Genomic DNA, 26624 nt, shown 5'->3' with positions numbered 1-26624 from the left:
GAACATACAACGGAGAAAGGAAAGTCTCTTTAATACATGGTGTTGGGAAAACTAGACAGCCACAAGCAAAAGAATGAAAGTAGACCATTACCTTACACTATACACAAAAATTAATTCAAAATGGATTAAAGACTTGAATTTAAGACCTGAAACCATAAAACTCCTAGAAGAAAATATAGGCAGTATACTCTCTGATATCAGTCTTAGCAGCATCTTTTCAAATACCATGTCTACTCAGGCATGGGAAATAAAAGAAAAAATAAACAAATGGGACTACATCAGACTATAAAGAGCTTCTGCAGGGCAAAGGAAACCATGAACAAAACGAAAAGACAACCCACCAACTGGCAGAAAATATTTGCAAATCACATATTTGACAAGGGGTTAATTTCCAAAATATATAAAGAACTCATACAACAACAAAGAAACAAAGAACTCGGGCCAGCCCCAGTGGCCTAGTGGTTAAGTTCAGCATGTTCCGCTTTGGCAGCCCGGGTATGGCTACACACCACTCATCAAGCCACACTGTGGCAGCATCCCACATAGAAAAAACAGAGGAAGACTGGCACAGACATTAGCTCAGGGACAATCTTCCTCAAGCAAAAAGAGGAAGATCGGCAACAGATGTTAGCTCAGAGCCAATCTTCCTCACCAAAAAATATATATATAAACTATAATGAGATATCACCTTACACCTGTCAGAATGGCCATAATTACCAAGACAAAAAACAAGAAATGTTAGAGAGGATGTGGAGAAAAGGTAACCCTCATACACTGCTGGTGGGAATGCAAACTGATGCAGCCAGTATGGAAAACAGTGTGGAGATTTCTCAAAAAATTAAAAATAGAAATACCATGTGATCTAGCTATCCCACTACTGGGTATTTATCCAAAGAACTTGAAATCAACAATTCAGAGAGATTTATGCACCTCTATGTTCATAGCAGCATTATTCACAATAGCTAAGATGGGGAAGCAACCCAAGTGCCCATCAACTGATGAATTGGATAAGGAGGATGTGGTATAGATATACAATGGACTACTACTCAGCCATAAAAAAAGACAAAATCATCCCATTTGAAACAAAATGGATGGACCTTGAGGGTATTATGTTAAGTGAAATAAGCCAGAGAAAGACAAACACCGCATGATTTCACTCATATGTGGAAGATAAACAAACACATGGATAAAGAGAACAGATTAGTGGTTACCAGAGGGGAAGCGGGTTGGGGGTGGGGGAAAGGGGTGAAGGGGAACATATAGATGGTGATGGACAAAAATTAGACTACTGGTGGTGAGCATGATGCAGTGTATACAGGAACCGATGAAAAATAATGTATACCTGAAATTACACAATATTATAAACCATTATGACCTCAATAAAATAACTTTTTTAAAAAAATTCCACCTAATTTAAAAGACTTTTATCAGATCTTTTTAAGTCGTAACAAAGAAAATATAATAATACATACACACGAAGACCATCACAGACAGAACGATGTGTTTCAATTCAGAGCTTACTTTCAACCCAGTACCACAATTTTATAATTTTTTATTTATTTATTTTTCCCCTAAAGCCCCAGTAGATAGCTGCATGTCATAGTTGCACATCCCTCCAGCCGCTGTGTGTGGGACGTGGCCTCAGCATGGCCAGAGAAGCGTGCGTTGGTGCGCGCGCCCAGGATCTGAACCCGGGCCGCCAGCAGCAGAGCACGCGCACCCAACCGCTAAGCCATGGGGCAGGCCCCAATACTACAATTTTTTATGTGACAGAATAACTACCTGGTTCTGAACCTTTTAGATAAATATTTTGTTACATGTTCTGGCTGCTCCTTTTAGGCTCCTTGCCACACTTTTCTTCCTGTACCACTGCTTTTCACCCCTCCCAAATTCCCTTATTATTTTTCCCCAGGGGCTCCATCTCCTAACATATTTTGTCTCTTTATGACTTTTATATAGGAGGAATCATTCCATAGCACTTCACTCTGCATTACATTTTTAAGATTCATTTATATTGATACATGTAGCTGTGGTTATTTTCACTGCTCTCTGCTATTACATAAAATATTCTACAATTTCTTCATTCTATTATTGATGGGCATTTGAGTTGTTTCTAGTTTTTTGATTTAACAAATAATGTTGTTATGAACTTTCTTGTACTTGTCACAGGTACAAACTCTTGCCCACCTTCTAGAGTTTCCTAGGGTATATACTTTACCAGATACTGCTAAAGTATCCTCTAAAGTGGCATTCCAATTGATACTCCACTCCCCACAGCAGTGTATGAGAATTCTCATTATTCCACATCCTCACCAAAATGGTGAGTATAAAATATTATTTAATTCAAGTTTTAATCTGCATTTCCATGACAGCTAAAGAGACTGAACACTTTTTTCACATCTACAGGTCATTTGTGTTTCCTGTTCTATGAAATTCCAGTCCACTATCTATTATTATTATTAGTTTGTAAAATATTCCTTATATATCTAGATATTAATCCTTTTTAGTTATATGTTCTGCAAACATTTTCTCCCAGATGGTAGGGTATTTTTCATTTCCTGTCATCTTTTGATAACTGTACATTTTATATTTTAATCTAGACATATTTATAATCTTTTCCCTTACAATTCAAATTTCCAATTTTATTGAAGAAATCCTTCCTACCTTCCCTACCTTAACATCACAAGAATATTCTTCTAAATTTTTCTAAAAGTTTTGCTTCTCACATTTACATCTTTAATTCTTGGGAACTTGTATATATGGTGTGAACAGAAATTCCATTTTATTATTTTCCATATAGATAACCAACTTGTTCCATTATCATTTATTGTTTAATCAGTCCATCATTTCTTCACTCATCTGCAAAGCTCTCACTGTCATATATTAAGTTTCCTTATATGAAGAGGTTCAGTTTCTGGCCTCTCTATTCTGTTCCATTGGTTAGTCTGTGCTGTGCCAATACCACACCGTTAATTAGTATGGCTTTATAAGTCATGCTATCTGAAAGAGTAAATTCTCCTAATTTTTCTTGGCAGTTTGCTCTCCTATATAAATTTTGGACAGAACGTGTCAAGTTATACAAAATATCTTATTTTATTAAATAGAATTGTATTGAAATTATAAATTAATTTGGAAAGGACTAACGTGTTTATGATACTGAGTCTTCCTGTCCATTCATATGGTATCTCAATTTATTTAGATCTTCACTAATCCCTTTTAATAACATTTTATAATTTTCTCCATAAAAGGTCACATGCATCTTTTGTTGATTTTGTTCTAGTTACTTTTTCAATTGTTATTGTGGTTGCTGCTGCTACAATAAATAATATCTTTTTAAAATTACATTTGTTGTGAAAACAACCAAAGTGTCCAATAAATAGATGAATGGATATACCAAATGTGGTATTTATATATAATGGAATATTATTCAGCCATAAAAAGGAAGAAGTTCTGATACATGCTACAACATGGATGAACCTTGGAAACATTATGCTAAATAAAATAAGCCAGACCTAAAAGGATAAAAATTTATGATCCCACTTATAAGAAATACCTAGAACAAGCAAATTCATAACTATTTTTTTAGACTAAGAAGAGTTTATCTAAAGTTATGATTATCCATAAATGTTTGATAGAACTCACTTATAAAACTGTATGAGCCTGATTAGGGAGGCTGTTATCAAAAACAAAAACAGAAAATAACAAGTGTTGGTTAGGATCTGGAGAAATTGGAACCCTGGTGCATGTCAGTAGGATTGTATAATGGCACAACCTCTATGGAAAACAGTATGGAGGTAAGCCAAAAAACTAAAAATAGAAATGCCATATGATCCAGCAATCCCAATTTGGATACATATCCAAAAGAATTGAAGGCAGGGTCTCAAACAGACATTTGGACACCCACGTTCATAGCACCAGTATTCAAAACAGCCACCAGTGGAAGCAATCCAATGTCCATTGATGCATGAATGGATCAACAAAATGTGGATGAAATGAAATATTACTCAGCCTTAAAAAGGAAGGAAATCCTGTCACATGCCACAACATAGATGTACCTTGAAGACATTATTTTAAGTGAAATGAGCCAGTCACAAATACTGTATGATTCCACTTATATGAGGTATCTAAGTAGTTCAACACAAATTCATACGTGGTATCTAAAGTAGTCAACAGGAAGTAGAATGATGGTTACCAGGGGCTGAGGGGAGGACGAAAAAGAAGTTGTTGTTTAATGGGTATAGCAGTTCAGATTTGCAAGATGAAAAAATTCTGGAGATATATTCCACAACAGTGTGAATATGCTTAACCCTACTGAACTGTACACTTAAAAATGGTTAAGCTGGTGAATTTTGCAGGTTTTTTTTAATTATGATAAACTATATGGGCCTGGAATTGTTTCAGTAGGTAGATTTTTTTTATTACTAATTCCATTTCTTTTATGATTAAAAAGTCAGTTTTGGTAAGTTACTCTTGGTTGTTTTTAAAATGTGCTTTCCCTATTGAAGCTACCTTTTCATAACTCATTAAATTGTCTGTTTTATCTTTACTTCTTTGTAGTTACCAAATGAGCCCTATTAAAAAGTATTAAGTACTCATTTGGAACCATAATTCCATTACATATGGACTTGATCTACAAACAAGACAGATTACAATGGTGACTACCATTGTAGAGACCTAAATATTTCTTGTAGAAATTTACAGATGGTAATTATAGGCATCTCCAAATATAAAAACTGATAAATAATAAATCCACACACAGCAATCCTTAGTTTAACTATGAGTAAAGTGAGATCACTCTTATTAAATCTTTTCTGAAAAATTCTTGAAGATTCCTTAATGTAAAATGTTTTATATTCAAATGTTTCTTCCACTAAAACCAGAGAATGAAAGTGCCAACACTGAAGAAACAGATAAGTAAACATTTAAACTACTATCCTAAAAAAAGTCCTTATTTTTGCCCATTTCAGGTCAGCATGAAAGAGCTAAATCCTTTGTTTCAATGGCCTTTTAATTGTTGTTTTAAATGAAGTGTTTTCTTCCATTAACCATAGTAAAAATAATATTCAAATATAAATAACTGTGTAAGTAGAAAAAGAACAGATAGATAGATAGATAGATAGATAGATAGATAGATAGATAGATAGATAGATTTATACTTATATTTGAAACCTATTCTAGAAGGCCTACCAAGGAGTTCATGATTCAACTTGCAAAGTTATTTGGAAGCCATTATTTCGTCCATACCTTCCAAAGAAGTCTCAAATGTGATGCACTAGAGATCTGGAAATTATGTTGAGTCCCTTTATGACATCTACATCTTGGTCTTTTCATTAAAAATAAACGAGAATAATATTTTTTTATCTGAGCAAAAGGCTGGAGAAACATGATATACCAGACTATTATAGAGAACCTTTTCTTTAACGTGGAAAAAGTAAATCAAAGAGACCTAAAGAAAAGCCTATCCTACCTATCCTTCATAGCCCAAGTTCAAATATCATCATCTCCAAAGTTATTCTTCTACCCTAACCCACAACACTCCCTTCTCTTGAACTTCTAAAGCACTTGTTGGCATCACTCTTTTGATACTCAGTTATCTATTGCTCATATTATTATTCTGAGTCTGTTTTCTTAACTGAAAAATGAAAACTAAAGCAATATGAGGAAAATATTAAGACTGCATATATAAAACAATGCCTGACATAGTAACTATTCGATAAGTACTAACAGTTCTCTCTCTGCCCCTTTACCAAATTAATGACTGTGAACAAGTCACCTTTGCTAAATGTCATAAAATAAGCACTTTATAAACTCTTTATAAACATAAAGGTTAATGGCTGCAACATAGTTTTTTATATGAATGTGTCATAATTTACTTAATTATTCCCTCAATGTTGGGCATCAAGCACTCACTTGTCAATATCTCTACCCAGCTCCTCGGTCTTAAATCTCTCAACCATGGGAAATCAATCCAAACTGCTTCCTCTGTTCCCCTACCACAACTGTTGAGTTCTGCTGAAGAAAATCACAAGCTGGGAATTTGTGCCACCACAAATTTACAAATCTCTAATCTTAACTGAGATTAACTATCCTATTAGTAATTCATCTATATGCTTCTGATCAGTGACCTTTTCCATCCCACAGAGTGATCAGTGGCTACTCCAAATCTGAAGCCCAACACTCTACATACCTCCTCTTCTCTCACAATTGCCCTCTACCAGAAAAAAGAAATCCGATCTCACCCAATTTTCCAAACTACATTCTTCTTCAAATCCATCTTCTTTCTTCTAAACTAGAAGTTAGACAAAGGTGACTCTTCTCCTTCCCTGGGGTAATAACCCCTTCTCACCTCCAAACCTATCATATTCCTGGTTCCATCAAATCATTTACCTCCATATATTCAACCTTATCTCTATTTTATCATCTTCACCAAAATTCTTTAAAAAAAAAAATTCTATTTCTCAGATCTATGTCTCTCTCTAGCTACCTCTCATTTTTACTTCACAGCAAGTCTTCTAAGAGTGGTCTATACTTGTGGTCTCTGTGCTCTCTGTTTTCTCATCTCCCATTCACTCTTCAATTTATTGTAATTTGATTTCTACCCTATTCACTAAACATACATCTTGTTAAGGTCTTCTCAATAACACAGTCCAGCAGAAGCTTTTCTATCTCTATTTCACATAATCACTTGAGGTTTTACATTGTCAGCCATTTTTTCCTTCTTGAAAATCTCTCCCTGGGCTTCCTACAGACCAATCTCCTTGTTCTTCTCCTATCTTCCCTGCTGCTTTTGAGTCTTAAATCTAATCATATCGGCTTAGCATACTATGTTTCAAGAGTTCCCCACTACCTACAGGATAAAGTCCAAACTCTTCAGCATGGCATATAAGGCCCTTCATGGTCTGGTCCCTGCTTACTCTTCTAAGCTCATTTTCCTATTACTTTCCCACAGGCATCATTCACCCTAGCCACACCAAAATACCTGCAGCTCACCCAAACACACAACATCCTCTCCTGCCCCTATACATATGGTTTCCTGTACCCATAAAATGTCCATTTCTCTCTCTCTCTCTCTTTCTCATCACACTGCCTTATCCAGCTACTTTTTTTTTAAAGACTCAAGTCATGCACAGTTTTTTCCGTGAAACTTTCCCTCACATCCTTAGGCATAGTTAAGCACTACCTCCTCTTTGATTCCACAGAACTTTTCTCAACCTTCTAATATAAAGGTTATTCACCATAGCTCAGCTGTTGACCTGTCTTTGTACTAAAACTGTGACTTCCTTGAGGACATACATTTTCTTATTTATCTTTGTATCTCCAGTGCTGAGTGTCTCAGAGAGAAGGCACTTGATAAATATTTGTTGAATTAACGCATGAGATGATCAGCATTTAGGCTTACCATAGAGAGGAAGTGAAGATTCAAGAATAATTATGCTGAAAGAACAGCAGTGGAATTTTACTGCAGGCAGAAAAAGAAAGAAAGTTCAGCCTGGAGACACAAAAAAAATTTTTGAAATTTCCCATAGAAAAGGGTAAAATGAGCCACAGAAAAAGAATGATAATCAACCATACTTGCCACAAATATTTACCCATTGCTTCTCTTTTCCCAAAATTTTACCCATCCTGATCTTAGAACCACACACACACTAGAGTCAGGCAGCTTCTAGCAAGTGAGACATGCAGCTGCCTCAAGCAAAATCTCTACCGCAAGCCCCTCACCTTAACCTCTCTAACATTTCCCTATCACTGTATCACAAAAACACTGACCTTCAAAAAAAGTGAGTACCTGCTATATTCCAGTTACTAAGCTAAGTATTAATTCATTATATGTATATTTGTGTATATGTGTGTGTATATTTTATAATTCCTACTAAAATCTGTGTGAATTAAGTATTGCTACTCCGATTTTATAAATGAAGACCATTTAATGTCACACAGTTGTTAAGGAAACCAAATTTAAACCAGTTTTCTAACCAAGTACAATCCTCTTTCCTCTCAAGGCATGACTTAAAAGTTTCCAGTGGTCTTTCAGGCACGCTCACATCATGTGTAAGGCTAACTCTAAGCTAGCCCTCTATGGCAGATGTTGTAGATCATTCAAAAGTAAGATAAGAGGGGGCCAGCCCCATGGCATAGTGGTTCAAGTTCAGAGCACTCCCCTTCGGTGGCTCGGGTTCGGATCCCAGGCACGGACCTACACCACTCATCAGCCATGCTGCGGCAGCAACCTATATACAAAATGGAGGAAGACTGGCACAGATGTGAGCTCAGGGCAAATCTTCCTCAAGCAAAAAAAAAAGTAAGATAAGACATTCACCAAGCTCATTCTCTGCTAGTAAGGGCCTTTTCTCTTTTATCTGTACTTCCAATTCCTCATTCATTAAAACCCTAAGAAACAAGATTAGTGAAAATTTTATTCTCAAATTTAGAGTGGTAGATATAATAATGGCCCTCCAAAGATGTCCATATCCCAATCCCTCGAACCTGTGAATATGTTACATTACATGGCAAAAAGGACTTTGCAGATGTGATTAAGTTAAGAATTACTGAGATGGGAAGAATTATTTTGGATTATCCAAGTGGGCCAAAGAAATCACAAAGATCCTTTTAAGAGGGAGGCAGGAATTTAAGAGTCAGAGAAGGAGATATGACAATAGAAGCAGAAGTCAGAGAGAGAGAGATTTGAAGATGCCAATAATATTGGCTTTGAAATGGAGTAAGAGGCCAGAAGCCAAGGAGGGCAGGAAGTTTCCAGAAAGTGGAAAAGGCAAGAAAATGGATTCTTCTCTAGAGCTTCCAAAAGAAATACAGCCTAACAACACCTGGATTTTAGGACTTTTGACCTCCAGAACTGCAAGATAATAAATTCATGTTGTTTTAAGCCACTAAATTTATGGTAATTGGTTATGGCAACAATAGGAAAATGATACAGAGTTTCTACTTATCAATGCCTGAGAGTAAGAGGCAGCACCAAGTTTATCTTTCTAAAGATTAATTTTTTAAAGCAAATCTTTTCTCTTTTTAAATGTACTTTTAACATTGTTTTTGCTATACAGTAACATATCTAGGACAAAAGTTGTACACAATCCCATTATCAAATCAATGTTTTCATTTGATCATATTCTAGTTCTTTTCCTTCACCACATTCCATTTTTACATATTTATAGCAATATCAAGGATTTTATAATCTATATTTTTACTAGTAACACTTACTCCATATTTTTTTTTCATTTTGCCTCATTTTTTTCTGAGATCCTCTTACCCTGTCCTTTCCAATCTCAGATAAGCATCTGCTCCTGCAACATTTCAAAAACACTCCTGCCTTGAGGTCTTTGTAACTGCTGTTACAAAGCAGTATCTACCTGTAATACCCTTCATTCAACTATCCCCATGGCTCACTCCTTCACTCCCTTAAGGTCTCTGCTCAAAATGTCACCTTAAGAGAAGATATTTGCAATAGTATACACATAATAAACAAAGACTGATATCCCAAATCTATAACTCCTGTAAATCACTAAGGAAAAAAAACCAGACAATCCAATAGAAAAATGGGCAAAAGACATAAAAAGGCATTTCAAAAAAAGAGGATAACCAAAGGGCCAACATATGAAAAGATGACCAACTTCATTAGGAATAAGGAAAATACAAATGAATTTAAACCATAATTGAGATACTACTACACAATTATCTGATTTGCAAACATGTAAATATCTGACAACACCTAGAGTTATTGTAGATGTAGAGTAACTCTCATTTACTGTTATAGAGGGAAATAGTTTGGCATTCTCTAGAAAGGCTGAGATATACATATTCAATAAACCAGAATTCTTAATCCAAGATATACCCTACAGAAATGCACTGATGTTAAACGGTATATGTGCAAAAATCTTCATAGCAGCATTGTCCACAATAGCCAAATAGAAACTACCCAAATATCTATCAACATTAGAAATAAACGGTAATATACAATGAAATACCATTATGGTAACAAAAACAGAAAAAACCACAGTTACATGAAAACAGTATAGATGACTCAACATATGCTGAACAAAAAAATATAAGAGAATACATAACGTATAATTCCACATATATCAAATTCAAAAACAGGCAAAACTAAAATAATATCATTTAGGAATACAACTATAAAGAAAAACAAGGAAGTAATTACCATAAAAAGTCAAGTTAATGGTTACCTCTGGTGGGAAGAAGGGGGACATAATTGGAGAGGGCCATGCTTCTGGCTTCTGGGAAACTCATTGTCTTCAATATTTTTATCTAGGCTATTTTTACATGTTTATGAGGTGGTGGTTACATAGTTGTTCACTTTATAGAAGTCATTAAACTGTACATTTATGTTTTATACACTTAGTATGTATTTTGTTTCACAATAAGAAGGTTAAATCACCAAATCAGTGAGGCCTTCTCTGACTACCCAAAATAAAACAGTAATTCCTTCTCCGCCTTCCATCCCCCTTAGCCAGTAGTTTTTTTCTTCTATAGCATTTATTTTCACCTAATATACTATATATTTACTTCTTAATTTGTTTATTGTCATATCTCCTCCCATAAAGGAAGGACTGCGTTTTGTTCACTACTATATTCTCAGCCATTAGAAGAATACCTAAAATAAAATACACCTTTACACTTTTTTCCATGTTCATATAATCCTAAACAAAGATATATAATATGTAGTTTTTATTTTGTTTTCTAAAAATGAGATGTTATTAAACACATTTCTTTATAACTTGCCTGTCTTAATCTACAACCTATCACAGATATTCCTCTAGGTCAAGACACACAGATTTAACACATTCTTTTTGAGTTGCATAATATTCTACAATATAAGTGCATTACAACTTATATATCCATACCCACTACTGATGGACTCAGGCTGTTTCCAACTTTTGCCATTAAAACAATATTACAAAAATATTGCATAAATATACTTTTACATGTTGATACTTTTATTTCTACTGAATAGATTTCCAGAAGAGGAATTTTACTAGATATTGCCAAACTTTCCAAAATAGCTGTAGCAATTTACATTTCCACCAATATTGAACGTAACTCAAGAATCTTAAGAGTTAATTTTCTTATAATTTATGCCCACTTGCTTTCAAAAAAGGTGAGGCAGCTTAAACATCTGGAAATTTAAAATTACCTTAGCAACTAATGCCCTGGGAGCAGTCAGGGTCCCACTGCAATCTCTCCCACACCTTTAAGAACTCAGGAGTATCTGATTTACTACCATCTTCTCTAGGTTCCAAACCTAGAAGCAGTAGAAGCCACTCCCCTTTCCTCTCCCAGTAAAGCCTAAAAGAAAAAGAACCCCACCAAAAGGAGAAAGCTTGGGCCATTTCACCTCTTTCTCATTTTGATTTAAGAGGCCATATGATCCAAATCTATCCTTCCTCCTTTAATTGCTTCTCTTGGTTTATAGTACCACTATCTCCCAAGCCAGAAAACTAAAACACTAAAAATTCTCGATTCTTTCATTTTTCTTGGGATAGTCTCTAAGTCCCATCAATTCTACTCTTTAAACAACTCTCCTATTCATTCTCACTGCTACTAGCTTACCTTAGGCTTCTTTGGTGGGGAGAGGAGGAGGTTTTATATTTCCACCTTTTTTAAAAAAACTGATTAGAAGATGAAACAAAAATACAATCAATCTCTGGTTACAAATATTAAGTGGGTATGGATACAGAACTATGGATCAGTAGTTAAGACTTGCTAATACAATGCCTCTGTGGTAAAACAAAATTAAATTAAATTTATATGGAAGTCTCCATGAGTTCACAGGAACTCTGTGCACAGGGTCTCCACACCTCCCCCGTATTTTTCTTTCTTTTTTTTTTTTTTCACCTTAGGCTTTCATAACATCTTTCATCTGTAATGAAATAGCCTCCTAACCAGTTTTCCTTCTTTAATCTTGCTCTCCTCCAATCTATTTTTCACATTGCAGCCAATATGTTCTTTTCCCTACCTGTAACCTATCAGTCAGTAGCTCCCCAACTGCCCAAAGGATAAAACCCAACCTCTAAGTGTAGCATTCAGGGCCTTTCATGATTTGGCCCTCATCTACCTCTCCAGACTCATCTAGCACCACTTCTCACCTCACACATTATGTTTCAACAAAACTGAATTACTTACAATTCCCAAAATACACCAAAGTGCCCTACCAACTCTGTGCATTTACCCAGGCTGTTACCTCTCCACCACCCCACCAGTAAACCAATCATTCCCTCTTCTGTTTATACATTTTTCTATTACTATACTTAAAACATTCATTCAACCAGTATTTACTGAGTACCACTATGTGCCACAGACAGTGCGAGGTCCTGAAGATCCAGCAGTTAATTATAGATTCAGTCCTTACCCTGATAGAATTCATAATCTAATGAGGACTAAAGACGCTAAACAACTAATAATAAGTGTGGTTAAGGACTATAAAGAGGGTAATACAGTATATAATGGAAATGTGTATTAGATGATAGCCAGGACAAAGGGAGGGAGTTACAAAAAGAAGTACTGCATGCATTTGCTTACATGTGGGTATTCCTTAATTATAGTCTGAGCTCCTTAAGGACAGGGATTATGCCATCTCTATATCACTAGCCAGGACAGTAAATAGTAATATATAAAATGTGCACTGACTATTAAAAAGATCACTGCCCTATTAACTAGTGGACTCATCACTGTGGCCAGGTGAATGCAGTGATCTTACTGGCCAGGCCTGGGTCATGTGCCCACGCTTAAAGCCAACGGGTTAGATCAACTCTACCCAAGCCACACTGACTGAGAATGGGGGAAGAGTGGTTCCAAGACAAAAATCAGGAAGCTGTTACCTAAATAAGAAGGAAAGGAAGCTGGACAGGCAAAAAAAAGCAGTCCTCTCTTTAGTGGATATTGTAATTATCTCTTCAAAACGTATCTTGGGGCCGGCCCGTGGCTTAGTGGTTAAGTGCGGGCGCTCTGCTACTGGCGGCCCGGGTTTGGATCCCGGGCGCGCACCAACGCACCGCTTGTCCGGCCATGCTGAGGCGGCATCCCACATACAGCAACTAGAAGGATGTGCAGTTATGACATACAGCTATCTACTGGGGCTTTGGGGAGAAAAAGGGAAAAAAAGGAGGAGGATTGGCAACAGATGTCAGCTCAGCCCCAGTCTTCCTCAGCAAGAAGAGGAGGATTAGCACGGATGTTGGCTCAGGGCTGATCTTCCTCACACACACACACAAAAAAAGTATCTTGTTCCTTCCCCACACAGGTAAAGTGTTTATGTGGGACTGACCCCTTCCCCAGCTCCAAGAGGAGGCCCTAATTTGACACAGCGGTGGTTCTCAAAGTCTGGTTTGAAGACCAGCCAAATCAGGAACATCTGGAAACTCGTTACAATACAAATTCTTTTTTTTTTTTTTTTTTTTTATTTATTTATTTTTCCCCCAAAGCCCCAGTACATAGTTGTCTGTCATAGCTGCACATCCTTCTAGTTGCTGTATGTGGGACGCAGCCTCAGCATGGCTGGAGGAGTGGTGCCTCGGTGCGCACCCGGGATCCGAACCTGGGCCGCCGGCAGCGGAGCGCACGCACTTAACCGCTAAGCCACGGGGCCGGCCCTACAATACAAATTCTTAAAACCCAACCCCAAACCTACTGAATCTGAAACTCTGGGGGTAGGGCCTAGCAATCTGTGTTTTAACAAGTCTTCCAGGTGGTTCTGACGCACACTCAAGTTTAAGAGCCACTGGTGTAGACAGAGAAAGCTACAATTAATAGTTTAAAGAATCCAGATTTTAACACAGTCAGGATCCTATGGAACACAGGACTCGTCTAATTAGCATCAAGCTCAGGATTTTTGTGTTATATCTGTGGGATGCATCCTTTTTCTCCCCCAGAAATGAGGAAACATAGTCCCAGGAGCCAAAAACAGTCATCTTGTACTACCAGGGAAGCCAGCCTGAGAAAACAGCTGATACAGGGGAGAGCCAAGAGAAATGCAGAAAAACAGGGCAAAGCCTGATAGTCTTGATCAAACCATGCCAGAGGCCCCCATTCCCTTTGGACTTTTCAATTACACGAACCTATAAATTCTCTTTGTTTACACTAATTTGAGTTGAACTTTTTGTTATGGAAACTGCAAGTATCCTGATATTCACTACATCAAGTTATACATCTATCCCTAAACATCATAAAGAGAATGTACTAGAAATACTGTCTAGTCAACTGTCTAGCCTCTCTCTAAATTAGAGTTGCCAGATTTAGCAAATAAAAATACAGGACACCTAGTTAAATTGGAATTTCAGAAACATAACGAATAATAATTTTAGTATAAGTATATCCCAAATATTTCATGGGACATACTGCATGTATTTTATCTGGCAACTCTACTCTAAATGCCCATGGTTGATCCCTAGGTATTAAAAGAGAGGCCCAGTCAGACAGATGTGACAGCTGCTTTTATAGTTCATGAATAGTAGGAGAAAGACTAAACCCCAAGTCCTGAACTAATGTCCTGCAGCAGGTCTGAACCACTTGACTGTCCTTTTAAAACTAAGCATACTTCTTTCTAAAAGCCAAAACATGTTATACCCTCTACAGCAGCTAAATGTGACAAAATCCAAAATGTTGCTGTCTGAGTATTCATAGCTTCTTTTCTTTACTCCCTTGGTTCCTGGACTTTATTATACAGATCAGAGTAATGAAATAGGCAAAAGAAAGAGTTTAAAGGGAGACAGGTACTCCTGGAAGAAAAACTAATAAGTTTGAGAAAGGGAAGAAAGAAACAAAAAGAATGAGACTGTTCAAGTCATTATGAGAGATTTTGGCAAGTTCTAAAAGAGAGAAGAGAGTTTGGTATTAACCATGCAAAGGTACTGATCAAAAATGGAGAAATCAGATTTTTAGCAGTATGGCAGTATGGTATGAATATAATCCCTTTGGCATTTTTAAAAGGCTGGAACAAAGATTTAAATTACTTTTCAATTTAATTTAAATGTCAGGCTGGTGCTTCCTCTGAATGAAAGAGAGGAGATATGTCACAAAGCATCTCAACTTAATAATAATGAAATAATAACAATAACAGCAGATACCTGTTCTAAATTCTTCTCCCTGCTATACAGATTAGGGAACTGTCCAGAGTCAAAAGCTAGAAGCAGATAGGGCTAGCACTGGAAATGCCAGCAACCTGAGTCTAGAGCTCTTAAACAGTGAGCAACACTTCCCTATTTTATTGCAATGTCTATACTCAAGCACTTAAGCACTACACTAATAAACAAAAACACCTAAATATATTTTAATTATTCTAATATACCAACAGCTTTAGCACATAAAGTAAAACGAAACATGTATGGCATGGTTTCCTTCTTTCATTTCTTTTCCTCTTCGTAGCCCACCATAGAAACTAAGAACTCTAAGATAATTTCTTTTTCAAAGTTACCTTTGAAAGTAAATTAGAGTACAGTCTAGATTTATACAGTAACGTTTATAAAAGTAACTCATGAGTAAGCTTCATCAAATAACTAAGGCCACATATTATGCTGCTTCACACCCAGGTGTCAGAGATCAGAAATCATAACACTTCAAAAAAGAGAAAAACACATAAAATATATATATAAATAGTTTTGGCATTATTTTAAAAGTTAAATCTTTTAATTATTAAAACATATAGAGAAATATAAAGCTAAGAAATTAGAAAATAAAGTGACTAAATCAGTTTAGAAATGACATGCTATATAACCGGTAATAATATTCAGAAAGAATCCAACCACTTTTTACTACCTCGGCAGCTTCCACCCTTGTCCTAGCCACTATCATCCCTCACTTTGTTTACTACAACAGCCTCCTAACCAGTTTCTCCACTTTCATCTTTTCCTAGTCTCCACCAGCAGCCAGAATGATCCCTTTAAGCCAAGAATCATAATATATCACTGTTCCAGACACTTGGATAGCTTCTCATCTCAGTCAAGTTTTAAAAGCTGAAGTTCTCACAATGTCTGACATGGTCCTCCCTACCACCCACACCATTCCTTGTCTTCAATTCTTACTACTTTCCCCTCCCTCATTCCACTCCAGCCACACCAGCCTGCTAGATAATTCCTGAATACATGACAGAGATGTTCCTGCCTCAGAGTAAGTCACCTACTATTCCCTCTATCTGGCACTCTCCCTTGCCCTTACACCTCTCATGTATCTACAAGCCTTGTTCCCTCACTTCCTTTAGGTCAGGCCCTCCCTGTCCTCCTATTTAAAATAGCAGTTCCCTCATGCAGCACTCTCTATTTTTGTTCTTTGCTTTTTCTCCATATCATTTATCACCATCACTATGTATTTTACTTACGAATTTGTTTATTCTCTGCTCTCTCCCCTCTCTTTAAAAATGTATACTCCATGAATACAGAGAGTTTGCTATTCTGTTCACTGCTATACCTAGAACAGTGCCTGGCAATCAAATACGTATTGAAAAATATGAATTAATTAATACATGAACAAAAACATTTATGGGTGCTTAATATGTTCCAGTTACCACTTTGAGGGCTTTACAGTTACTAATTTACTAATCCTCACAACAATCCTATTGAAGTAGGACCATTATCATCACCATTTTATAGGTGAGGAAACCAAAACACAGAAAAGATAAATAAATTGCCCAAGGAGACATGCTAGAAAGTGGCAGCGGCACAATCTGAACTCAGGCAGTCTGATTCTAGAGCCCCCTCTCTTAACTACCCCACTATACTGCCTCTAGATTTCGAACATACTGAAAAAGTCAATACTTAGTTACACAGTACATTTTACTTGAAAGACATGAGGTAGGGGTTACTTTAAAGTAGTGTTCTAATTTTTAAGGCTGGTCATTCAAATCATAAATCATTCCAGAGGTCTCAAGCTTATTACATAATTTACTAAACTTTGGAATTTGGAATTTATAGTTTTACAAAATGTTCTCTTGCACTCATTTACCTGATATACTAATATACTCTATTCCAACACCTACATGCCTCAAATAAGGAAACTGTCAACCAGAGAAGTTAGCTACCTCATTTTCTAGTAAGCAACTGACAAGAAAGACAGGAAAAGATTGGCTCATATTTAACTCTCAATACTATGTGACCCTTGAATTCCAATTTAGAAAATGAAAATGGGTTTCTCACAACTAGATTTTAGTTTTGAAAAAGAAAAAAAAAATAACTTGCTAATTCTTTTTATTTACAAACACAAAGATAAGAACTTTGAAAAGAGCTATAGTTCTCCAAATTACTTTCCAGAGTGTCCACTGTTGACGGCCTACCTAGCATTCACCCCACTCTCCTTCCTTCATAACAGAATCCCTCCCCAATACAATGCCTCGGGAAAAGTCAACACCAATCCCGATTCAGGCATGGACATGGTTAATTCAACGGTAACCATTAGTGACTACTCAGGAATAAGCATATGACCCAATTCTGGCCAAAAAGATGTGAAAGAAGTCTGCTAGAGGTTTTTGGAGAAAATTTCCTCTCTCTGAAAACAGAGGTACAAGAAGAGACATCTTTCTTCTTCTTCTTTTAGAAGTGTCTATATGGATATGATGCCTGGAATCACTACAACCATTTTGCTACTAGCCTGAGAATGAAGCCAATCCCAAGGAGAGCAGAATTGAGCTTTGGAAAGAATATGGATTTTTATTGACATTGTTGAACTGCTGTAATCAACCAACCCTGAAGCCTATTATATGAGAAAATAAAATTTCTTATTTCTTAAGCCATTTTGAATTAGGTTCTGCTGCTTGCAGCTCAAAACATATTAACCACTTTTTTATGAAACACATCTCAGAAATAATCTCAGAAAAAAGTTTGTGGCTAATTCTACAAATGCATATAAGAAATTCAACGTGAATTATACCATGTTGAGTGACTCTGTTGTAGGTTAGAAAGTTAAAAAGAATAATACATATGAAAGAACAGACTCTAAAGTAATATTTTTCTAGCACAAATAATTCATTTCAATAAAGGCCTACGCCAAAACAATTTATATACAAATTTTAAATTTTGGTTCATGATTGAATTTATTTTTTCTTAAGTTTAAAAATAAAAACTATAACTGTAAGTATTTTAGATTACATAGCCACATGCTCTGGATTTGTTGCCCCATACCCTTAGACAAGGGTAGACAATTAATCTGGCCCACAAACAGAACATCACACAGGAAGTCCAAGACTGGATAATGGTGAATGGTATGACATCATGGTACTGACTTTGGCTTTGTGTGGGCTCATAGTCACAGGACGCAGGGCAGCTTTTATACTGACAGGCGACAAGCAAAATGGTATGATCTGGCAGACTGGACCTAGCTTTTATAAAAAAATAAGATAACCCTCTCACTTTACATGAATTTACAAATATGCACAAAGAACAACAAATATACCATATATGGGCAAACAATTTGGAAACTGATCTTATAAGGCTCCATGGCTGACCTTACCTTATTATCCCAAGTCAAGTCCCACACATTCTAAATTTAATTGGTATAATAACACATTGGATAATTCAAATCTACATCTGTCCCAGTGCTGTGTAAAATGAGCCTAACAAAATTTCAAAACTTTACTACTCACCTCTAATTCTTCAAAATTTCAAAAGTGACTCTTACTCAAAACCACAAAATTTTGCTAATAATATTAAGTATTACATTTTTTCATTATTTCCTTTGTTAGAATAAATTATCTTTACAAGTTTAAAAGTCACATGTTGGGCCGGCCCTGTGGCTTGGTGGTTAAGTGCACGCGCTGCGATGCTGGCGGCCCGGGTTCGGATCCCGGGTGCGCATCGAGGCACCACTTCTCTGTCCATCCTGAGGCCGAGTCCCACATACAGCAACTAGAAGGGTGTGCAGCTATGACATACAACTATCTACTGGGGCTTTGGGGGCAAAAAATAAAAATAAATAAAATCTTTAAAAGTCACATGTTGACAAGAAACAATATCAACACTTTAAAATTTAAGTCACAAAATGAAGCTGGTTGGATCCACAGGCCTAAGATTTAACAAAATATTTGGGCACTGAGTGTTTAAAGAAAAAAAAAGATACAAAAGAAATACAACAGCTTGATCTCAAAAAGCTTATCTTGTTGGAAGATAAATTATATTCATGAAATAATTAAATGCCATAATATAATACATGATTTTGTGTCAAATAATAGACCATAGTCCTAGATAATTAAGGGGTTCAGTGCTAGAATTTTTGGAGGAAGACTAGAAGGATGGGGACTGGCAAAAGATCCTGATTTGAAGGTGGGGGTGGGATGGGCATAATCTAATATAAGCAGCAGCATAAGCAAAAGGTAGAGATGGGAATAAACAAGGTATATTCAGGAGATAGCAAGAAATTAGGCTAGAAGAGAAATGAGAATAGAGGATTAGTAATTAAGTTGGAAATGTAAATTGGTGCCATATTACTAAAGATCATGTATGCTAAGTTTAAGAATATGGCCTCTACTTAAAACAAATGGAGAGTTGCTGATTATTTCTAAGTAGAGCGGCAAGACAATGAAAATAACATTTCAGTAGGATTAACCTGGCTGATGAATTCAGGATAAATTTAAGGCAGAGGGGAAGAAGAAATTAGAAACAGAGCAACCAGTTAGGAGGTACTAGTTAAGAACCTGGGTGCCAGAGTCAAGTGACAGACCTGCTCTGCTACTTGCTAGTTATGAAGCATTGAATAAGTTACTAAACACATCTAAGTTTCAGTATCCTGTCTGTAAAGTGGGATAATAATAGTGCCTATTTTATAAGGTTGTCGTGTGGCTAAAAGAAATAGTACATACAAAAGCATTTAACATAGTTCTTGGTCTATATAATAATTATTCAACAAATGTTAGCAACTATTATCTTCACTACAAATCATTTCAAATGCGAGGTGATGAGGAACTGGACAACGGCATTAGAAACTAAAAAGAAAGGATGACTTGGAGTGACATTTCCATAGACTCATGAGATGTTATAACTAGAAGAGACCCTAGAGAACTGTTCCCAAAACAAAATGGCCCCAGTTTAAACGTCAGGGATGAAGGAAATAATGGGGCAAGATAGCTCAAAAGGTATTGACTGCAAGAGTATCCAAAGAGGTAGACTTGCAATAATTATATGTAATCAATATGCTTTAAGATACAAGCTACAATGAACTGGGTACATACCATGTGCCAACCACTGTGCTAGATACTGATATAGTACATCTAATTCCCAGAACAACTCGGAAAGGTGGGTATTAGTTCAATTTTACAAAAGAGAAAATGGGTGCCCAGAGAGGTTAAGTACTAGCCATATAACCTTAGGCAGGGTAAGAAGCAAAGCTAGGTTTGGAACCCAGATCATCTGTTTGCAAAGCCTGTGTTCTTTCTACTACACTCAGGCTGCATCTCCCTTTAACATCAATAAAAATTATATCGTATCACATAGACATATATGTAACTATTTTCCTACCTACCTTGTTATATATGGTGACCATAAACTTGTCCAATCTTTTCTACATTCTAAGAAAAACATAAAGGTATTCAGCATGAAAACAATGATGAGAATAAATTTAAAAAGCATTATGAAATGGAGAATCACCATAGTCCTAATGAAACATAGTTGGATATACTCTAAACTATAATATATTAAATGAAAGCAATGACTAATCTTTTTCAATAAGATGAGAAAAAAATTGGCATGGCTTTTACATCATTTGATTCTATTAACATTCATCCCATACTACAATATCATTAAAAAGTGACACCTAGCTCGTAAAAAGAAATATCTCACCACACACAGGAGAAGCATTTATAAGAGATGAACCCATCAAATGTTCAGAGTTATAAAGAAAAATTCAACACAAGAAGTAGAATGCCCAACCTGCCAACAGTAAGGACCACACGGTGGCAGGTGATCTATTTCTTCAGTGTGTTTCTCCGCAGATACTTTCCCTAACCACAGGGCCAGGGTGCTAGTTCTCCATCAGAATGTTACTTAATCTAAATTTTACCAGGATGAAAATACCACCTATGCTAGAGTAAGCAAGTAAATTTCCTGAAACAATCTTTTCATCTGGCTTCAAAAAGTCAGGAGATACTTTACTAGGTTGGCCATCAAACTACATAGTCAGGTAACTTCTAGACTAGTAGTTCTCAAAGTGTAATCCAGAGACCCCTGCAGGTCCCTAAGACCCTTTCAGAGGGTCCAAGAGGTCAAAAATATTTTCACAGTATTACTAAGACATTATTTGCCTTTTGCATTCTCATTCTCTCACAACTGTACAGTGGAGTTTTCCAGAGGCTATGACCTGTGCTATCTCAACAGACTGAATGCCAGAGCAGACACGGGAATTTAGACGTCTTCTATTAAATCAGACTTTAAAGATGAAAAAGCCAGACATTAAAGTTATTTGCAAAAACATAAAACAATGCCTCTCTTCTCACTTTTTTTGTTTTTTGGAAGATAGTTATTTTTTCATTAAAAAAAGTTATATTAACATGTCATGCTTTATTATTTTAAATGAATTAAATAAATATTTTTTATAAATTTCTCAGTTTTATTCTAATACAGTAAATATCAATAGATATAACCCACTTAAACAGAAGCTCTTTGGGATCCTCGATAATTTTTTAAGAGTATAAAAGGGGTACGGAGACCAAAAACATTGAGAACCACTTTTCTAGACATTCCTATATTTATGTTTTGCCAAACAATTAAAACTTTTAATTTTCTAATTACTACTGAAGAGATGTTGCTGCCCTAAAAATAATTTAAGAAATTTGTCCTGATAAGAACAAAAAGTCTACAATCTTAAAAAGAACTGTATCCATTAATTTAAAAAAGAAAGCATTTATTACATCTTCCCAAAATAAAAACAATAACAATGTCAAAACTAAAGTGTGAGCTAATAGACCACTATCTATAAGCTTTGGGCACAAGTCCATGATCAGCTATGTATTGGTAATCCCTCCAATAGCTCCCATACCAAAGGCAGGGCGCTTTGAGAGGCCCATCCAGCAACTATTCTGTTATGGAATAATCCCAATTCCCATCACAACAGGACTAACCAAGATACTCATAAGCAATTCTCCGTACAATAACCTTAATATTTCCAAAACAAAAAGTTTTATGTTTCATCTAAACAGTTCAGTATTTCTATTGCTTCTGGGAAATACATAAAGATTAAGACATCAAACTCCCATTCAGATCCAATCTTTACATTGTCAGTAAATTATAGTAGATGTAGCAATCCATGCAGTTATTAGAAACCTTCAGGATGCATGGTAACAGTCGTTTTTGAAAACATAGACTGGAGGGAAACACCTTTGAAAAATAGTTTTTGAAGCCCCCGGAAGCAATAATAGATAACAATTTTGCATTTATGATTCAGTCTAAAATTAAGATGAAAATAATATTTTAAAAACTGGAATATTAATATTACAGTTAAGGGTCCTAAGACAACAACTGTCTAATTCAAAAGTTATTTAACCCTAGGCTATTGCAATAGCCAAGGAATGAGGTAACCAAAGACGTTAAGCAGAAAAGCACTTAAAGGCTAGAAAGAAACGGTGATCTTTAAGTTTTTGTTAATTCAACACATATTTATTAAATTGTCTACTACTTGCAAGACCCTGAGTAAGCTAAGAAGCTCATAATCTGGTGGGAAGACAATCCATAGGGGGAAGTATACGTAAATAAATGCAGAAGCTACCCTAGACAGAATGGAAGAAGTTCTATCTGAGAAGTCCTAGAAGAGGGAGGGAAAAGGAAGGAAGGATGTCTTCTAACATAAGGGATCAAGGAACATACATCCCGGCCAAGAAGGCATCTAAGCTGGGCCCTAAACATATATAAGATTTCAACAAGTAACCATTGGGAAGGAAAGGCATCCCAGGAAGAGGAAAAAGCATACATTCAAGGGAACAGCAAGTACAAAATCGCTTCCATAGAACTTGTGATGGACTCTAGGAGGAGAATAGACTGGAAAATCAGGTTGGAAGCAAAAATAGAGGGACTCATATGACAGGGTAAGCAATCTGGGGCTTTTTTCAGCAGGCAAAGGGAAACCACTGGAAGGTTTTTAAAGTCACTGGAAGATTTCCCATTGGAAGATAAATCGTCAGATGATACTTTAGTTAATACTGTGGATTGCACAGAGTAGAAACGGGGAGAGCAGTGCGCTATCACACCAGTCCACGAAGGAAATAATAAGAGCTTGATCTGGGATAGCAACCAGGAAAAAGACAGATACAAGACATGCTGCAACCTCTTTGCTAGTAATTTACTTAGTTTTAAATGTTTCAAAAACTTAATTTATCACACAAAATAAGGTTGGCATTCACATTATTTCCAATAAAAACCATTCACTTTACAAGCAACATTCTGGCATACTCAAGTGTGCTTCCTTTTTAAAAAGCTGTCAGAATAACTAAGTGTATTCTACATTAAGGCTACAAAATGGGTAATAAAGAACAGCATATGCATATTTTCAGTATTCTGAATAGAATCTCAATATGCAAAATTTCATTCAAGGATGAACATTTTAAACTCAAAAGTTTATTTCCATGCAACACACAAAGTTTGGATCAGAATTTTCTATGCAACCTTATAAGACCCACATCACTACATAATTATAATAGACAACTTTTTTGGACAACCCACCTCAACTTGGCCAATATTTTTCTACTAGGCCCATATTTTTCAAACATTAGCGCCTTCTTCATTTTCTCCCCTCCTCCCCACTCACCTCTCCGCCCAACAAATTCCCTTTGTATGTCTGCAAGGCAAGATACTATATGATACAGTATGATTCTAAGGCAGTTCGAATATATAATTCTTATAATAACAGAAATCTAGAATTATTAACCTTACTCTTTACAGGAGAGGAACCAATGATGTACTAAATTTCCATTTATATGAATGACAAATGCATCTAACCGAAATGATGCTTTACCATTAGGGGGAAACAAAGGGGGAAACACACAATAGATGGGTGGCAAATCTTACAAACTTTGCAAAACACTAAAAAGCTGCATCTGGACTGCAGTCACAATTACGACAGCAAATAAAGAAGGCTCTACAATGAAGGAAAAAGAAAAAAATTCTAAGTGATCTTTAAGAATGAAAAAGGTTGATTTAATACTAGTTTTTAATACAGCATCATTTAACACTCTATGACTAATCGAAAAAAAAAACAGAGGGTAATTCACTGTTCACAAGGACACAGGAAATAATTTCTACATACATTCTATAAGACAGTTATACTTCATTATACTTGCATCAGCTCGAATCCTTTCAAACGTTTCCAAAAATACACAGTCTTATAATAATTGAGGTTCCCCAATGACACACAATTTATTCTGTAGGCTTTGCTAGAACACAATTTAAAAAGACAGCGAATTCACCCTCAACAAAAATAAGGAGTCACAAAGGCCTTCTACTTATTCAAAATCATTACATAAAGCACTGTCTATAATTGCCAACAGGGTCTGAAAATCTGAAAGCTAATAATCATGAAATGGGGTAGACTTTAAAGAAAACAAATTACCCAATTTTTCCATTTTCCCTTCCTTTTCCTTTCCTAGCAGATACACAAAATGCCTGTAAGGGTCTCAGACAAAGCTCTAAATTAAAAATACAGTACATGTATACTTTACATTATGTGTATTCGAATCCATCACATGTATGTACACATCATATATTCACACACAAAAAGGAAGGTTCCTCCTTTTTTTACTCTAATTGAAGTTACATTAAACCCTATCCCATAAATTAAGTTAAATCACCATAAATTAAAGAGTAATAAAATATTGCACATAGATCTTTCTGAGCGACTATATTCTGAGAAGAAAAACCTCAGACTAAGGCCATGACTGAATAAAAACGCCCAATCCCTGAAAATCACTAACTGGCATTTGGTTTCTGCAAGAGAAAAAGGGGGTTTTAAAACGAATAATCACACAGGCAACCCAGTTTCAGAAGTTAACGAAGGTAGAACACAACGAACCAAATGAGACAAACGTCTGAAATGACAAGCTGTAAAGAATTCCCCCAAAGGGAAAGACTGACTTCAAGACTAGGATATAAAGCATCCTTTGCAAGCAGAAGAATCTTGAATTGAAAAAGAAAAAAAGAGGGGTAGGGGTGGGGGGCACGACAAAAACCTGAACGACACGCAAAGGCAAAGAAATCAAAGAAACGGGTCTCTCCTCCCACCCGCACTCCAGCCCCCACCCCCACCCCCACCCTCGCAGACAATAGGATCAGGGTCCTAACTGCAAACTTTAAACGTGTAAACCAGAAGCAGTTTTCCGGCAGCTCTAACTGCAAATCTGCCCCTCATCCCAAAGCTAGCGCACCCAGGAACACTTCTGCCCTGAAAACATCACCAAGGTCTCATTAAACACAAATCAAACTCATCACAAGATTCTTTTTTTCTCCCAAGTACCTGGAGGATCCATTTCAATATAAAATATCAGTTCTGTCGAATAGGGCATCATCACCTCCCTCCAGTCTGCGTCATCGCGGTCCATACTCCACACCGTATTGTACATCGCGCTGTCAGGGGAAGGTCGTCAGGAAATATATACAAAGCATATATATTTTTTATCTGCTATTTAAAAATCTAAAAATATATATCTGTAAAAGTCCCACACGGAAATGTACTTCAGGGTTTCCAACGGCCGGTACAAGTCCAGCCAACTACCACGACGGGGACGGAGTCCTCCTCCCCCTCTCTCCTCCTACAGCACCCAGCAAAATGTCCCCCGAACTTTCAATCTACGGGCTTTTCTCCTCAGAGAGGTACAGAGAAGCTTGGGGGGCAGAGGTGTTAAAAAACCGGCTTCCCAAAAATCCCTTCTACTCAGTCGCTCTCCAGAGAAAAGCTCCCGCTGCCTCCAAATCTTTCCGTGGAAGCCACTTTTGTGTCCTTCGAGGGAGGGAGAACGAAGAGGAAAAAAAAGAACGCGTTGGAAGGAAGGTGGGGAAGTGACAAAGGAAGGCATAAAAGGGGGGTTGGGTATTGCGTTCAAGTTTTGGGGTCCCACTGGTCTGCAGAGAGCGATCCCCTCAAGGGCCGGGACTCGGGCTCCGATCCGGTCGGGCTCGGAACCGAAGCTGCTGCAGCCTCGGGACTGGGGCTGGTCGGCGAGTCCAGTTAGCTGTGCTCGGCTGGGCGCTCCCGCCGGGCTGTAAGCAAGCCCACCAGGACCCGCTCCCTTCACGCTCTGCCCTGACTCCAGCCACTAGAGTTTCATTTTAACGGCGCGGAGGGGAACACCCTCCCCCGCCCCCCACGCTCCCCCGCTGAGGCGCCACCCAACCTCGCCGACCAGGGGGGACAGCCAGCATCACCGCTTTCCCTTCCACTCTATCCCGCCTCGACGTACTGGGATTCTGTCAGGTGCCTGAGAAAGTGTTCAGAAAACTGTCCTCCGTCTCGGCTTTCAACTCTCCCCACCGCTCTCTAGGCCTCGGCTCCTTCATCATCCATCCTCTCTCCCCCCAGCCCCGATCAGAATGGTACGGCCCGGGCGCTGGCCGCGCGCCAGGAGTCAGCGCCGGGAGCACGCGAGCTGGGCGGGGAGGGAGAGGAGCGAGGGAAGGAGAGGGAAGAGAGGGCAAGGTGCGCGG

General features: G+C 37.1%; 1 protein-coding gene across 1 annotated transcript in view; it reads right to left on the bottom strand.

Moving 5' to 3' along the window:
* PIK3R3 (phosphoinositide-3-kinase regulatory subunit 3) overlaps positions 1 to 26225 on the bottom strand; it is a 128117-nt gene extending 101892 nt beyond the window's left edge. Inside the window, exon 1 of the mRNA XM_004442031.3 lies at positions 25438 to 26225. Coding sequence (XP_004442088.1) covers positions 25438 to 25543 — 106 coding nt within the window. The 5' untranslated portion in view covers positions 25544 to 26225. The remainder of the gene's footprint in view (positions 1 to 25437) is intronic.
* Between the last annotated feature and the right edge of the window lie 399 nt (positions 26226 to 26624).

The sequence above is a fragment of the Ceratotherium simum genome, chromosome 22 (assembly GCF_057802395.1).
Source record: "Ceratotherium simum simum isolate JZ-2026a chromosome 22, ASM5780239v1, whole genome shotgun sequence".
NCBI lineage: Eukaryota > Metazoa > Chordata > Mammalia > Perissodactyla > Rhinocerotidae > Ceratotherium > Ceratotherium simum.
The sequence above is the reverse complement of the archived record's forward strand: the minus strand, read 5'-3'. Positions and strand labels throughout refer to the sequence as shown.